The sequence below is a fragment of the Chenopodium album genome, chromosome 20 (genome assembly GCF_948465745.1).
Source record: "Chenopodium album chromosome 20, dcCheAlbu1.1, whole genome shotgun sequence".
Taxonomy (NCBI): Eukaryota; Viridiplantae; Streptophyta; class Magnoliopsida; order Caryophyllales; family Amaranthaceae; genus Chenopodium; species Chenopodium album.
The window spans coordinates 37,673,242-37,690,725 of record NC_137853.1 but is presented as its reverse complement, the minus strand read 5'-3'; the positions used below and the strand labels follow the sequence as shown (position 1 = coordinate 37,690,725).

At 32.1% G+C, this 17,484-nt stretch overlaps 1 protein-coding gene across 1 annotated transcript; it reads right to left on the bottom strand.

The window, feature by feature from the left end:
- Nucleotides 1-2,282: 2,282 nt before the first annotated feature.
- Nucleotides 2,283-8,438, bottom strand: LOC145597804 (uncharacterized). Its single transcript, XM_081654048.1, has 6 exons — nt 7,904-8,438; nt 6,341-6,454; nt 4,389-4,469; nt 3,257-3,429; nt 3,066-3,162; nt 2,283-2,968 (listed from the first exon to the last, which is right to left on the bottom strand). The coding sequence occupies exons 1-6, from the start codon at nt 8,228-8,230 to the stop codon at nt 2,858-2,860; spliced, it is 903 nt and encodes a 300-aa protein (XP_081510174.1). The 5' UTR covers nt 8,231-8,438; the 3' UTR covers nt 2,283-2,857.
- Nucleotides 8,439-17,484: the final 9,046 nt, after the last annotated feature.

Genomic DNA, 17,484 nt, shown 5'->3' with positions numbered 1-17,484 from the left:
ACTAGTACAAAGAATTACGTATAAAGCTAAAGAGTTAAAAGGTCATAAAAGCACTCTTAATCCAAAAAAAAAAAAAAAAAAAAAAGATCAATTAGTCTTCCTAAGCTAGTTCTCTACATTTTTTATTTTATGTTGTTCTCTCAATTATAGACGCATTTAAAGGAGTTTGAAATCAACTTATTTCTCATAAATGATTCAGTAATATATAATTGTAAATGTATAAACTTTTTTTTTTTCAAAATCTTTTGCTAAGTGAAATAAACTAATTAGTCAGCTTAAACTAAATCTATAGAACAGTCATATTTAAACAACATATGCCAATGAGTTAGTATACATTCTTGCATTGAGTATAGACGTATAGTACTATAGTAAGGATAAAACTATAAATCCCGTCTGAATCGTTATTTATCACTACTCTTGTAACTCTCTAATCCCGCCTTATGAGTATATTAGCAAAGCAAATTTTAAAACAACAAAATACTTTTAGATCATACAACTGTTTATGTCCTTTTTTCTGTTGCAACATAGCATGCTTCTAATAAAAGCTAAAGTCGTGTGAGTAAAAGAATGAAGGATGTCGTATTAAATAGAAGAATCTTTGGGTTGTTACGATAATGTGGCAAGTAATGCGTGAAATAACAAACATGAAAACCAACATCCCAACTACTACTTTTTTAAGCAATCCTTCGTTTAGACTCTATTAATCATTAATATTATCCAAATTATTCATTTTCTATGACTGAGGATTATTTGTCCACGCTTGAGAATCTTGTACGTCTCAATTTTCTATTTTAAACCCTAGTTAGTGTAACGGGCATATTACTTCTTCGTGACTGATTGTTACTCCATATTAGTCGATTTAATTACACATTTACACCCTAGTTATTATAAGTCCGAGGTATTAGCAGAAGAGCCATCTATTGCAACTTGTGTCTTAGTACTTGACGCCTTGATGGCTTATTATACGTAGTATATCATTGTCTATATGATTACAGAGGCTTTTGTTTTTTTTTAATATGGAGATTTTATAATAAAATCGAGCTTGCGTTATATTAATTTGATTTACCATTCATTATTTTGCTTAGAACCTAGCAATTGTTAAATTACTCGCATCACTAATTGGAAGTTATTTTAAAACGGAGGTTTTTACTATGTACCATAAGGTATGTACATCATTTTGTTTAAGCTACATGATATAATATTTCACAAGCTTTGAGTTATGGATTTTTTTCACTAATCCGTGTTAAAGGTATCATTAGAGAAGTAATATATACTACGTATTAGAAAATTTAGAAGTTTAAATTAAGGGGGGAAAATAGAGCTGCATGCAAGATGGTTAGGCTAAACAGAAGCTAGCTTGACAGGTTCAGACCCAATTGTTTTTTGGGCCCAAATAAAAAAGCTAGGTTGAGCCTCTTTTAAAGTAATAGCCCAACTTATTAACCTTTTTGATGAAATAGTCAACTGACCACATTGTACCTTGTTTTGTTTTAACTAGGAATCTGTATAATGTAATAGCACACATAAGAGTATAAGACTTTTTTAAAACAATGTATAAATAGAGAAATTTATGCAATAAGATGATAGAAAAATGATCATATAATTATACCGTCGTAAACATATCCAGCCATTGAATAGCAATCGAGCAACGTTCAAAACGATTCGTTTAACTCGCCTACACAAAGGAGTTGAGATCCCAAGTATGTCACCAAGAGAAATGAAAGTAACACGATGTTTATTTTTTATTTTGTTATATATGTTGAATGACATACAAATGAAATGAAGAAGGGCAAAGGAATTTAATCAATTTATGTATGTAAAAAAGACATGGAGTTGGAATGAAGTGAAGTTAGAATTGAAGAAAAATGGAATGTTATTTAGCTGAAAAAAGAGCAAAAATTGAACATGCATGCTAAGTGACAAGGTTCTAACTAATTTCATGTCGTTAAATGATATAGGCAGGTATAAATTGTGTTGCGACTTGGGAGTACTTTCAGGTGGAAATTTTTAGCACGCGCGTAATTTTTGAGACGCAAGCAATAATTATTTTTAAATTAGAATAGAGAGATTACAAAACTTATACTTACGTAGTATTATATAGAGTTGCACATAATACTAAGCATTCTTGTAGTTAGATGGGATACCGGTAATTTTTTGGAGTATGTACGACTTGACTCTTTCCCCCAAAGTGTCTTGACTTTGGTGGGATTAGATTATGCTTAATAAATTTGCTCTATGGTTTTCTTCAAAAAAATAAAAAATAAAAAATAAAAAATAAAATATAAAAATAAAAAAAATAAGTTGTATTTTTTTCCATATGTACCGATTATTCGCATTCATGTAACTATATTACATTTTGCAAACCTTTTAAAAATTTATATTACAGGGCATTCATAAGTAATGCTACATACAAAAGGGCAGAGATGATCGGGTAATTTGCTTGGTTGCAATTTGAACAAGGGTTCAAGGGTTGGTGAAGAAGGAAAGAAGAATTGAACAAAGATGATCGGGTAATTTTTGTGATCTAAATAGCACTTCTATGTAATTACAATTATAAGGAAAGTTTTGGAGACGGGTGGTGTATGCACTATGCAGAATAGGGAAGAGATGACAATATTACTACTGTAATATAAACTGTAAAACTTCCTTCGACGCAACATATACACGACATTGTGACAGTAATTGTGCATTCAATGGCTGCTTCATCTTTCCAGCACTTGTGAGGACATACTCTTCGCTTCTCATTCCGATAACAAGGTCTAACGCGACAAGCTAAACATAATCACTTCATAGAGCTTCAATTATACAAAGTATATGTAGTGAGAAACACTTAGTCCTTTCATTTGAAGCCCTCAGTTCAGAAAGGATCACTATCATCACCAAGTGTGGAGAGCGAAAATGGAGCAATAGCTACATTGAACGTCCTTGATCCTACTTTGTCGATATGAATCATTTCAAAATCACCTTCCTGCAAAGTAATTAAATAACCATCGTATTACATTTCCTAATGGAATACATGTGTATAACTAACGACTTTGAGCCGAATTGCAATAGCAGAATCTCACCATTCTTCCATTAGAAGTAGTTAAAGGGCATGCAGAAGAGTATTCAAAGCCAGTATTTGGAAGTATAACTGGTTGCTCACCAATGACTCCTATACCCCTGGAAGGCAAAGAAAGACATTGTAAGAACAAAGAAGTACACGAATAGACCAGAATAGACGGGAAGTTCTCAAACGTGATAGGAGACAACTCACCAGACATTCTCAATTTTCTCATTTGCATCAGTTATTATCCAATGTCGCCTCAATAATTGTACAGGACGGTCTGAATTGTTAGTTATTCTAATCCTATATGCAAAAAAGTATTGCCCTTTGGAAGGTTGACTACGCCCCTCGATGTAGACACTCCTAACTTGGACACGAATCCCCTAAAATATAACAAAGTAGGCATTAAACTAAGTGATCCAGTTGCACACGAGCTTACTCATGGAAATATCACATAACAATATAAGAGACTGAGCATTCCCCTTCCAAAAGAACAAAGACCAGACAAACAAGCGAGAAAAATAACCCAACAAATAATTATCAGAATACAGCCACTTTCCGGACATAAAACAATTCAATAATTTTCTTTTGTCAACTCATTTTCCTCATACTTCAATTTCCAACACGTACCTAAGGAAATTTATAAAAATTAAACTGACCTCGCATGTAGAGCTATCTTCTTATAGACACTCTGAAATGTAGAAAACTAAGATTTAGCACCCCCAAAGTATTGTCAGTCATCTCACTGACACACCTCACTCATTTTCACCAATCCAAGTCACCTTAAGAATTGCTAATCTTAATTAACATAAACTTACTATCTTAAGTAGCACTTGAAGTTATCTCTTACAAACTGACAGGAATGCTTGGATCAAGGCTTCTTGTTGACAGGCAGGAAAATAAAATATTGATCACTCATTTTATTTGGTATTGTAGTGAGATTATTTTCTGTAGAACTGTAGGTATTTGGTATTCGTACACCTGATATTCAGGGAAGCACCATGAAATCTCCCAATAGTCTACCACACCAACAATAAAGAATAGAAATAAGGCAGGGAGTAGGCATCAACTCCGAGAAAATAATGAGCCACCAGCTGAGATCACAAAGTAGAGGGCGTAAAAGAAGATTATGCACTTCTCTAGCTCTATATCATGTTACAGACATTAAAGCTAAAAGTTCCCAAAATTAAAAGCAAGATCGGCAAAACAGAAACTGCAAGAACTATTAAAAGTAAGCACTAAACTCTCATTTGCTCAAAGTTACAACCGAGGCACAAGCACAACCGCAAAAATGAATTACACCAATACAAAGTATATATAGATATAAAGCCTAGATACGTACCAAAGTAGTAGCATCACTGGAACACTTCAAAAGAGAATGTGGCGAGAGCTCCTTGAGTTCATCCCTATACCTTGCAGCATCCTGTGGATAGTAAAACAATTATTTATGTTACTAGTCAATTTAAAAGTAGAAACAAAACAAGGGTACAGAATAATCAGCTCCCAGGCAATAAATTACAATCATTCAGGAGATGTGCATATAACCAGGACTCCAGGAGTATAGCAAATGCCAATTGCAACAGACTCCTAAAACCTTACATTTGAAACTAAGGTTAGAATGTCAGATCATGTACATCAACATACTCCAATCGGTAACAAACTGTACACTTGAAGAGCTTAGTACTTATGTTCTAAAGTCTGAAGTGAGTAATTAAGCAACAGGAGCATCTAAGAAACCAATGTCTTGTCCGAATCAGCATAAACTATATTCTATTCTGGCATTTCAAATCTAGCAGTTTCAATTTGGGCATGCACATCAACTTGCTTAACCAAGAACAAACGTTAGGACTTAGCAGTTGGTCCTAAAAATCTATTCCAAGTCAAGTTTGGTGAAGTGCTAATATAAGTGAGTGGCTTTATAAGTTCGTAAAATTCTCCCTTTAGAGTGCGGCAAAGAACCAATCTTTTACAGTGTGTTTAGATAATGAAAGGGGAAGGAAAGAAGGGGAGGGAGGTGAAGGGGAGAGAAGATTGATGAGTTTTCCTTCTAAATCTCTCCATTGTTGGAGAGATCAATTTCTTACAATATTCCTCCATTTCTCTCCCCTCTAATTCCCTTCCTTTTTGATTCATTATCCAAATGAAAGATACTCCATCCCTCCATTTCCCTTCCCTTTCATTCCCTCCATTTCCTAAAATCCACACAAAGTGTTAAGGTCCTCCTCCATCTTCCCTCTTAGTAAGGAGCTAGCAGCCCCAGCCTTTCTTACCTTGGTGGAGCTCTCTATTCCTTGTTCTACTGGGTTCTTCACTTTTCGGTACAACAGGAATCCTTCATCAAATTCGATACCAATTTTCAAATAATTGCCTATTTCTTGAGATATTGTTTTGCAGTGAGAATGTCACGGATGCTCATAGTCAGGGTCAAGATCAAGATGTTCAACCAAGTCCTATCAAGGTCTATACAAGGAGGAGGCAAGTCAACCAAGATCAAGGGAGAAAGTTTCAGCAGCAGCAAACACCATTTGGGAAGGTTACAAGCTCCAATTGAGAAGATGACAAAATTAATTAAGAGGAAGAGAAGGAAAAGAAGGCAACTTAGTTTCTTTGTGCTATGTTATGTCTTTCTATTTTAGCTATGTTTCACATGTATGCTTCAAGGTCTCTATGACCACCTTAGTATAAGTAGTGTAAGTGTTAATTTAGAGGGTATCCAGAAATTGAGTGAACACTTGTGAGAGTTGTAGCCTCAAGCTACTAAGGAGAGTGATAGCCTCAAGTTATCGTTTTGTAATTTCCCCGCGATCGTTAATCAATCAAGTTTAAAGCCTTCCTTCCCATTATTATTCGTACAATATTAGCATTAATTTAGTTACAGCAAGTCGGTACATCACAAATATCACAGTGACAATTTCAGTGACAGAACACAGAACCATACTTGTCCAGTTGCCCAGTCAGTTACAACTACATTTCTGTTCTATTCTTGTGCCATGCCTATATATGTACCTAGGATACTATAATATATGGCAAAATCATACATGCATCAAGTTTCAATGCCCATAAGATAGTACTTTGTGCACTATCGCATCAGAATTCTTTGTTAACAGTTCCATTCAATTGATCATTTCAAGTTAATAACTCTAGAATTCTAGATATGCACACGGTAAATTGAACCTAGGTACAATTTTCCAGGGAATTCCCATCCCGGACAAAAAAAAGTGTGAATGAAGGACTGGAAAGGAAAGGGAAAAATAAATAAGTATATAAATAAAAATAAATATAAAAATAGAGCACCTGGAACCTCTCCTCTGCAATAGCATCTTTCAAAAGTCTCCTCAACCGCAAAACTGGCTCTTCATCTTCAAATAATCTCAATGAATCACGTATTCTCGCGGCTTCTTTATAATCCTGAAAGCAGAGCAAGCAGAAATCAAATGTAAAGCCCACAGCAGAGAACTGCTCTTAGTAACGAAGTAAAAACAATGATGAGCCAACTCCTGCAAAAGCTATCCACTCATAATGTATAGTTAGAATGTTAAAGATGGAATGCATGATTTTTTTCACCTCACCCTCTGCCATAAGCCATTTTCTAAAATACATTTTCGAACTCATAAATGTATATTTCTTTGACAAAAATAGTGTTGCATCCATTCATACCAATTCCATACATATACAAGTCAAACAAAACATGAAACTGCACGCATATATGAAGTCTGGCAATGGCTTTCTACCAAAGTGATACAACAATCTACATCCAACTCAAATTTCATTATGCAAACTAGTGATACAAACATATAAACACTCAGAAGTCACAATATTCAACCAAGTCAGGTATCCATCTACAAATCACTGTTTTTGACATTCTTTACTTGAACTTTAAGTTATTCAATTAACAACAATCAATCGATGAGAATGGGAACAAAGGTGCTCCTTCTGAATTTAATGCCCACATACCAGACATATGGCAATATAACATCACATAATTCCCCCATTTTACTTCCACTAAAGGCACTAATTCCATTGCTTCACATCACTTCAACCATAAAAAGGTTAAAAGGCCAAAATCCTTTGTACAACAAAATATACATCCAAATCATTATGCTAATTAGTGTTATCTAGAACCAATTACATACTTTTACCTGTAGTGATCCAAACATATAAATACTTGGAAGTCATAATATTCAACCATGTCAAGTACTTCGTATCTATCAACAAAACACTGGTTTCGACATATGCTTTACTTAAGCTTTAAGTTGTTCAATGAGCAACAATCAATCGATAACAATAGGAACAAAGGTGGTCATTCTGAATTATAATGCCCACATTACCAGACAAATGAATAGATATGGCTATATAAAATCACTTAATTTCCCCATTTTTACCTCCACTAATCCATTGCCTCGCATCACTTCAACCATAAAAAAAAAAAAAAAAAAGCCAAAATCCTTTGTACTCAATTTCACAAGAAAACCATATACTCCGTACAATGAATCGTTTTTCGATATACACAAGTGATCGAAACTCGAAATTATACCATACAGGATAATTAACATTTATATACACATTTCCATCCACTACATAATTAGTAACATTGATCACTCAAGTAGCATCACACGACAAAAAAGGAGCATAAGTTTGCCTTTTGACCTCTTTCCACAATTACATCCATAAAACCTAACAAGTTCCACAAATCAAAAAAAATAAAGCCAATATTTCCCTAAATTTCAAAATTAAAGCCAAATTCAAATAACCACCAAAACCCAATTCCATTAACTCATAATCAACCAAATTACCAATAAAATAATCAATAAATGCAATAAATAAATCATTCAAAAAGTAAATAATTCCATTTTTTACCTCAGACTTGGTTGCAACCTCCATTTGTTGCTTAAGCATGGCATAAGTTTGAGTCCGAGAAAGAAGACCGGGCTGACCCTGATCCTCAACCGGGCCAGGAATCGGGCTTGAACTCGGGCTACTCTCTCCACCTGCATTTCTCTGAGAAGAACAAGCCACTATCCTACAATACCCTCCACTTCTACCTCCAATGGTGGAACAACCCCAACTTTTTCGGGTACCCATTTCATAATCCGACAACCCATTTAAGTTGGTATTTTTTAAATTACATGATTTTTTTGCTACTACCCCAAAATCAGTGAACACTTTCAGACCTAAAGATTGCATTTTTATTATTAATTTTATTGCTAATCTCTCATAAATTAGCGTAATTTTTATAATTATTCTGGCTTTTTGAGGATAGAGTATGTTTTGGGTGATCAAATAGAGGACAAAAAACAGGAAAGAGATTAAGAAATGAAGATAGCGAATTTTTGCAATTTTAACAGAAAGGCCAGAAATGCCGCTTGAATAAATGAACAGGATAGGGTAGTTATCAGTTTTGGAGAATGGAGTTGACTATATTATCCCTGATAGAAGGAAATTTTTGCATCAATTACCCAAAATTATTTATTCTAATCTACCAGTCTATTTATTTGATCTTGATAATCTTGCTTGAATGTTAATCCGTGATTGGTAAAAATGTTGAATGTGATATCTTAAACTTAGGATCAAATATACGAAGTAAAACGGTAGATTATTCTGATAAGCTTAATGGTAAAAGGTTCGATAATCTTGTGCGGGACCAACTCAAATTATTTTGGGGTTTAAGATGAATACGACATAAATTCTATTTATAAGTTCAAAAACATTTGAGAATGTTTGGGTAAGTTTTTATAAATTGCTAAAAGGAGAAGACTTATTCATTATATTGAGCGAATTTTTTATTTTTTTTAGGAATAACCATATGCATCTTAATTTCATGTTCTCACTCTCACATTCATATAAATGAACATGTGCGATGGTTTTACATTTAGGTTAGATTAGTCTGCGGGGTTATTGATCTAGTAATTAATTGATAATGACTCACACATCCCACTTAACAAATTGTTAGCTCTATGAAGTAAATTTGTTATGTTTAACTATTGTTCATTGAACAAATTGTCTAAGCTGATTATGAATTTTTGGGGTAGGACAAAAAGCTCAATTCTACCACAAATAATTTAATTATAAATGGGTATTTTAGACATTGTTTGAGGTATTTGGACTATTTTTGGTGTAATATTATGTTGTGGTCCTTTGGATATGAGGCAAAGCCACATATAAAATGGATTGCAGTGAGATATTTGGCTGGTATGGAAGAGAAGATTCCATGTGTTCACTTCCATATACATTATTCTTTTGTTTTAGAGGCATTTAAGGTTTGAAAGGGGCTATTTCCTTGTGATTCGTTTAAGGGCCTAGGAAATGAGTGATTCTTCAATCTTCATTGTTATATCAACATCTTATAGACTTATACTATAATGTGGTGTGACAAATTGAGAGAAGTTTGTGATTAGTAGCTTTATTAGGTGCATCTTTGTCAACATTAGCTTGCATCAATTTTAAGCCATGTTGATGATGTTGAATTTGATGGATTGATTCCTTTTTTATATATGAATTTGACAAAACACGAAGAATAAAGGATATGATTGGCAAAATTAACTATATATTGTGGTAGATGATGGTTGTGTGAATATTATTAAATGTTGTGGTAGATGCTGGTTGTGTTATTAGCAAATTTAACTTTTAATTTTCGATTGTTAGTGTTTCATACAATAAAAGATCATTTTTAAAAATAAAAAAAAAAAAAAATTATTTACAGCAGTGAAAAAGCATAAAGTTAGACGAGTTATAAATAAATTTTGTTGTTAATGTATATAAACTCTTTCCAAAAATTTACGAATGCAAATGTTATGTCACACAAATTAATTTCATGTATACATGAGTAAATGCTTCAAAGTTCCAAACATCAAACCTAAAAAATGTTTAAAATCCAAGCAATCAAAATAATTCAAATATTGTTTTAAACAAATTAACTTTGTTGTTTCCTGTCAAAAAAAAAAAATTAACTTTGCTGTTTTAAACTTCATAATTAAATGATCGTGACCAATCTACGTACTACAATATTATTACGGTGTCTTCAACCTCCTTTTATCATTGTTTATATGAGTAGTTGTTAAATAAAATAATATATCGTCTATTATGTGTTAAAAAAAACTCATTTTTCCTCATAAGTCATATAATAATTATATATATAATTATAAAATAATCATATAACTCAAATGATTCAAAATAAAATTCTACTTATAACAATTTTGATGATCTCCTGTTATCGTTGTTTATATGGTTATATATACAATAATAGTGATGAAACTTGTTTTTTTCCACAAGAGTCATATAATAATCATATACTCGTAGTTATCAAGGTTTATTCTAACCTAATGAAAAAAAGAGCATCTTCTAAACATGATTAGATAGTTCAACCTCATTAAAAAGTCAATTTGAATGAAGGGATTCCCTTACCTTTAGCCCCACTCTTACAAATTGGTTAGCCCAATAATTTAAATTGGTTGACTTGTAAAAGATTATAGTCCGGTATGATCCTGTATCCAATTAAGGAAAAATAAATAAATAAATAAACAAACAAACGGAGTAGTTGATTGATTATTTAAGGCCCAGCCAAAATGTCTCAGGGCACAAAAGGCCACATAAAAACGGGGTGTGAATCAATTCAAGTCCAGGTGTCCCTTGGTGCTATGGGACCATTGGGCTGATGACAGGCCTACATCATCAACCAACATGTCAACTTGCCAACTATGACATGATCAACAATAAGCCTCAAATAGTTTGGCATATAATCTTGAGGTTGGGCTTGGCATTATAAACGTCATAATCATAATAAAAATTAATTACTGATCTATTAACTATTACTAAAACAAAACATGCTGACATCATTAAGAGACACATGTCACCTTCTTATGAAATTTTTTCCCGCCAAAATTATTTTTGACATCATCATGTTTATTTTCTATATTTTTTCCTCCTAATTTCTAAATATAGTACTTCTTTCAAAATATTAAAAAGAGATTATGATTATATTTTTTCGGATAAAGAATATTGACAGCTATTTTAAACAAATAATAACTAAGCTTTCTAATATTATATCCAGATTTGATAAAATTGTCTTGTTTTAGCATCAAACCAATTATAAGATCACCTAGAACAGGATAAAGTAATACTCCATATTAGCCTTGCTATTTTGACATACATGAATTCATCATAATTTGACAATAGACTTGAAATGGATTCATCTTACTCGATTCAAACGAAATATGTAATGAATCATTGGCTCATTGCCCAAATGCAATGTAAAATGATTTGAACCTAACCCCAAGTAGTACTTGTTTGATATTCCCTATTATATTGCTTTGTACATCCTTCGTTTATATTGCAATTGTATAATACATATATTGTGACTAATCAAACCACGTGTTACTCATTATGTATTAGTAAGAGAATGTGGTCACATAAAGGTAATATATATAAAAGTCAAATTGTTGTAAGTATTTTGAAGTGAAAGAAGCACATGTATAATAGATATGAAAAGTAATTGATTGATTGCATTTGAGGATAAATTAATTACTTTGGAATTCATGTTACTCATACTCGTGGTCCTAGTTGGAAACACCTAATCATATATAATTCACATTATTATAAAATTAGTAAATAGTTTTATTATCAGGATGTTATTTCAATTGTTACATAACGCTTCCCTTAATTTTAAGAGTCTCAATTTTATATCACTAAATTGTGTTGTCTTGCACGTAGGCCTTTTCAAAACAAATATAATGACTAATTGATTATTAGAGCAAAATAATATGTTGAAATAGAATTTAATAATATATTCATATGGATAAAACTTGTTGTGTTGTAATACACTAATACCTCACTAGCCCCAGCTGGGATGTCATAAAAGTTCATTACAAAAGAATATTTTAACTCTAAATACATCTTCCGTGGACAATACACCCTTCATGCCTTCACTATTCTTGAGGATCTATTCTTCCAATCCCCTTGGAAAAATAAACACATATTAGGTGTTATCAATATGAATTCTAATTAGAGACTAAGGGTGTATTCACTTCAGTTTAATTTCAGTTCAGTTCAATTCAGCTCTAATCAGTTCAGTTCAGCTCATTTCAGCTCCTAATTTCATTATCTCATAAAAATATTCATTTAAACTCTATTCAGTTCAATTCAGATCCAATCAGTTTAGTTTAGTTCCAATCAGTTCAGTTCAATAAATGTGAACAGACCCTAACTTCTATGTAATCCACTACTATCTATCTATGTCTATATCAATCTATCTATACTTTATACTTAGTACTTAAAAACACAAACCATCTATACTTAGGGCATGTTCATATTTACTTAATTTCAGTTCAGTTCAGCTCTAATCAGTCCAGTTCAGCTCCAATCGATCAATTCAGTTTCAGCTCCTAATTTCCCTCTCTCATAAAATATTCATTTAAGCTCAGTTCAATTTAGCTCCAATCAGTTGAGTTCAGTTTAGTTTCAATCAGTTCAGCTCAGTTCAGTAAATGTGAACAGGCCCCTTAGTATCACATGTAAACTTTAATTTTCACCAATGTCACATGTCACCTTATTTAACCTTTTTTCTTTTTTTTTTTAAAAAAAAAATCTTCTTTTTCATATTAAACAAAATAAAAATAAAAGCATTAGCTCTAATTCAATACATGTATGAATGTTGTTTGGTTCACTTTCCCCAACTAAAATTTTCTAGAATTACATTCAACGTCCGCCCCTCCTCCTTTATAAACTATTCAATTTCCAATAAGAACATATTATAAATTTAAAATTGATATTGTATATTATAAACAACTAGAAGACTAGTTCAATATAAAAGTGTATGCTAATTTAATATGGTATCAAATCTTGTTTACATTACTATATTTAGCGACTTTATCTACTCAAAAAAAAAGGAAAAAAAAATAGAAATACAATCCGTATTATAGTCTCGTTAACATTATCAATATGATTATTATTTCAATGCAAGCCAAACTAAGCTTGGTGTAATGGAAAGGGTTGTATTTTCTTACCCTTCCCCCTCACCTTTAAAGTGTCTAGCCCGAGCTAGAAGGACTTGTGAGAGGTATTCGAATTGAATAAAACCAAATACTCTCTCAGTTATATATTACTCGCAATAAAAAAATATTTTACAAAGAGTATCTCACAAATAATACCCCTTTGTTGTGATTAATATGTAACGGAAGGATTATATTAACCTGATCGAAAAGGCTGTAAAATCAAAAAAGAGGTAAGAAGTACATGATGGTGTGTTGCGAGAATCGCGGAGACGTTGGAGTAAAATGAAGTTGGTTTTGATGGGGCCAATGTCAATTGTCAATTGCCAATGCCAATGGTGCTGGTTTTATTTGTGCAGGTGATGTTAGTCTTTGACTCTTTTCTTTGCAGAGTAGAGTGTAGTGTACTGGTGTGTCCCAAAGATCAAGGCACACAACGTACGCCAGAATCAAAGCACACCAGCACTTGCTATAACTCATTAAAATATGGACCTACTACAATATATATATATAAAAATTAATAAAAAAAATTAAAAAAAAAATTAAAAAAACGGTAAATTACTCTCTCTGTCCCTTGTTATTTGTCCTACAGTATAACAAATCTCTTTTGTTTTTTTAAGTGCCCTATAGTAATATGATACATATGTTGATGTAAAATTTTGATTGATACGGGTAATATCTCTAATTATCAATAAATATAAATTACAGCAATTAAATATTATTAATTTATTCATTAAGATAATTTTAGCAAGTATTCGCAACATTATAATATTTTTTTCATTTGAATATACTCCTTTCATTTTTTTTTTAATGTTTCCCTCATTTTTACTGACATAATTTTTTTAAATAATAATCGATCTGATTTCGTGTTATTTAAGCCTCTTATTAGAATATTAGATATTTTTATATGGATTGAGGGTCTGTTCTGGTTTACTGAACAAAGCTAAATTAAACTAAACTGAACTGAATTGTTTATGAGAGATGGAAACTAATATTTAATCTGAATTGAACTGAAATTAAGCTGAAAAGAACAGGCTTTGAGTCGATACGAAAGAAAATAGTTGAGATTTATTGTCGGTTATGATATGAAAATTTCAAAAGAGAAAATTTTGAAAAAAAAAATGTGACAAATTAGTGGCCTGTTCTGATTGACTGAACTGAGTTAAACTGAAATGAACTGACTTATTGGAGCTGAACTGAATATGAGTGAAGGAAATTAAAAACTGAGCTGAACTGAACTTATGAGAGTTGAATTGAATTGAAAATAATCTTAAGAGAACAGACCCTTAAAAAGACGACTGTGTTTAAAGGAGTAGGTACTGGAATCTGGATGGCTAGTTGGTGCACAAGCATCAAGTGTGGTGCGACTTACCGTACTGGGTTGATGGGTGACCCCTTTGATCACTCCTGTCAGCTGCCTATTTAATTTATGTAGTACGACTGAGTAGTCAGTCACTTGTATCATTTCATTCTTTTTCCTACTTTCTTGCTTTTCAGTTTCCCTTCCCCTTTCTTTTCTTTAAGTTATTTTCAGGAAATACTTCTCTTTTACTTGACTTTTCTTTTTTTAGCCTACTCTATTTTATTTTAACAAGAAAAAAGGATGCAAGGAAAATGAAGGAAATTATAATCACTGTCACTAACAAAATTAGGTCAAATTAAGCATAGGAGAGTTTAATTAAGTATTCCACGTGTATTGATTAATGAATTATCATTCTTTTATTTCGGAAACTGAAACTCGTATGTTGTTCACTTAAAATTTATTCCATACATACAATAAGTTATTGAAAATGAGATCGATGAGAAGCATAGTTGTTTAGAGAATCTCTAGTGTCTACTCTACAACCCTTAATACAAGGCACTATCGTAGTATTGTGTGGTACTCAATTGTCTCCATATATAATATTGTTTGATTATTACATGTTGCTAATGATGATATATGCTCTATGTTGTCTTGATTGTAGAGAAAATTGATATATGCTTGTCCAATTATGTTGTTTTAAGGGTTGCATATAAAAAACTAAATATGAAACTATAATAAGTACGTGATCACTTAAATTGTTGTAAATATAAGAGTATATGTTAAATATATATATATATTCACTGCTTATCTGTAAGTTATTAACCTTTAAAGGTGCATGTAGAAAGTAGAATAATCGGAGCGATAATCTCTTTTAATTAAGTTGGTAAAAGAAAAGATTATACTAGTAATTGAGATAGATGTTCATGTTCCAAGTTCCAACCGACACCCCACCATACGAAAGAGAAATCAGAAATGAAGCACTAGTGTCCACGCACGCTCCCCCCACCCGCAAAATCATGGAAGGCATAATGAATGACATGAAAATAGATACTACCAACTCTTTATACTACTAACAAGCTTCTCGTGATCTTATTAAGTCAAGAATCACTTTAAGTTGCCCCATTCTTTATATTCAAACCTGCCCCACTCTAAATTCCATCAACTTGCATTGCTCGACGGACTATACATATCGATTTGTTGTAATATACGAGTACTTTCTTGGTCTCCTTTTGTTTACCGAGATATATTTATTGTTTTATTTCTTATCGTATAGAACTAATGAGAAAGAAGCTCGGTGTAATTAATCAGAGTGTGATGAATGCGAGTGTTAGATTATTATGGTCATTTATAGTAGGGGACATTTAAAAAAAAAAAATATCCTAAGAAAATGCGACATTTTTAAAGAGGGGGATGGATGGGGTACTTGTATGCGTGTAGGGCATATTGTTAGGTCAAAAACTAAAAATTCCAGCCCTGTGCTGCCACCCCAGGCCACAATATGAGAAAAATGAAGCAAATACCAGTTAGCATTTAGCAGTTAGGTGAGATATCCAAGTAAAACCAATTTATTCCAAAAATTAAATAGAATTCCTTAAACATATACAAGCATATAAAAGCTAGACGTAAGATAAATATGGAGTTGTATTGTATGTAATTGTAAAACTTTACTACAGCATATATGTACGAGCACACGACTGTAACAAATCGACTTTTATAAAGAATTTTAATTTATCCTGAACTACTACAACTTGCGAAAAATTAAGTTAAGTATAAAACAAGGGACTCAATTCTTGCAAAATGTGGGAAAAGGGGACTCTATTTATTTTATAGAGAGAAAAGGGACTGGGCTAGAATGGGTTTGGGTTTTCGGTGGGTTCTAATTAAATAAGGGAAAGAATTGAGTCCCCTTGGTTAAACAATTGAGTCACTTTGGTCAACTAAAAAAAAGGAGTATGTTTTTTTTTTTTTTTTTTTGGTAAACATTTTAATTTAAGACCACTAAAAAAAAAAGATTTCCTTCCTCTTTTTGGAACAAAAATAAAGCATAAATTACAATACTTTGAATGTTTATTTTCTTCATCATCTTCATTACATCCCGAACTTCTAACTCCACATTTCTCTTTAATTAAAATCATGACCATCTCATAAACTAACTCTGACTCACGTGGACTGTCAACCAACCTACCACCTAATATAATCACACCCATCCACTTGTTTATAGTTTGGGCATATTATTAATCTCATAAAAGGATGCTTGACTTTCTTAGAAACTCTCCTTAATGACCTTCTGTTGCAATATACACTAGGCTTATCGATAATTTTTTTATTTTTTTTTTTAAAAAAAATAATTTAGGGCCCTACAAGCCTTCACTAAAATTACGATGTGTGCTTCTACTACAAATGCAAGACAAATAAGCTACAAACCAGAGAGATGAAGAACATTAAAAAATTATTGAAAGAATTTTTTTTTTTTTGGATAACAAACATTAAAAAAATTTCAAGAACAAAGCTTTTGTATTGCTGTTGTACTTTCTTAATTTCAAACAGCTATATTTTCAAAACAATCAGCAGAAATGATTAATGAAGGGATTGAATTTGTCTGGTTTAATTAAGGCAATAATGAGGGGACTTAATTCTTCTTGGGTTAAAGGTGAGTTAAGTCACCAGAAAAATACCCCCTAACACCAAAAATTTAACCCTAGTCCCCTTTTCCTCTATAAAATAAATAGAGTCCCCTTTCCCCACATTTTGCAAGAATTGAGTCCCCTGTATTATACTTAACTCCATAGATATCGGTATTATTTTTTCCAAATACCAATGGTTAAGTACTTAAGTGTATAACATTGATCACTTGATGAGAGACTTGCCTTAGATTATAAGGCCTCTCCAATTTTACTATTCTAACCAAGGCTATTACGAGTACTATTCAAAAAATATAAAAGTAGTAGAAAGATTGATCGGATTATGTTTTTAAAAAAAAATCACAACCGATGGAGTATAATTTTATGATAGCTAGCTTTATTGCACACCTATTTCATTTAAGAGTTTGTGATTTTCTTTTTGACTTTTTTTTATTTTATTTAATTTTATTGCATTCAAATTGTTTTTCCCATGATGTTGCAATTGACATTGTTTCCAAATCTGTGAAGATT

Coding starts and splice junctions, on each gene's coding strand:
- LOC145597804 (XM_081654048.1), bottom strand. CDS start 8,230: ATGCAATCTTTAGGTCTGAAAGTGTTCACTGATTTTGGGGTAGTAGCA. Junction 6,455..7,903: donor AGGTTGCAACCAAGTCTGAG/GTAAAAAATGGA, acceptor CTCTGCTTTCAG/GATTATAAAGAAGCCGCGAG. Junction 2,969..3,065: donor CTACTTCTAATGGAAGAATG/GTGAGATTCTGC, acceptor ATTACTTTGCAG/GAAGGTGATTTTGAAATGAT.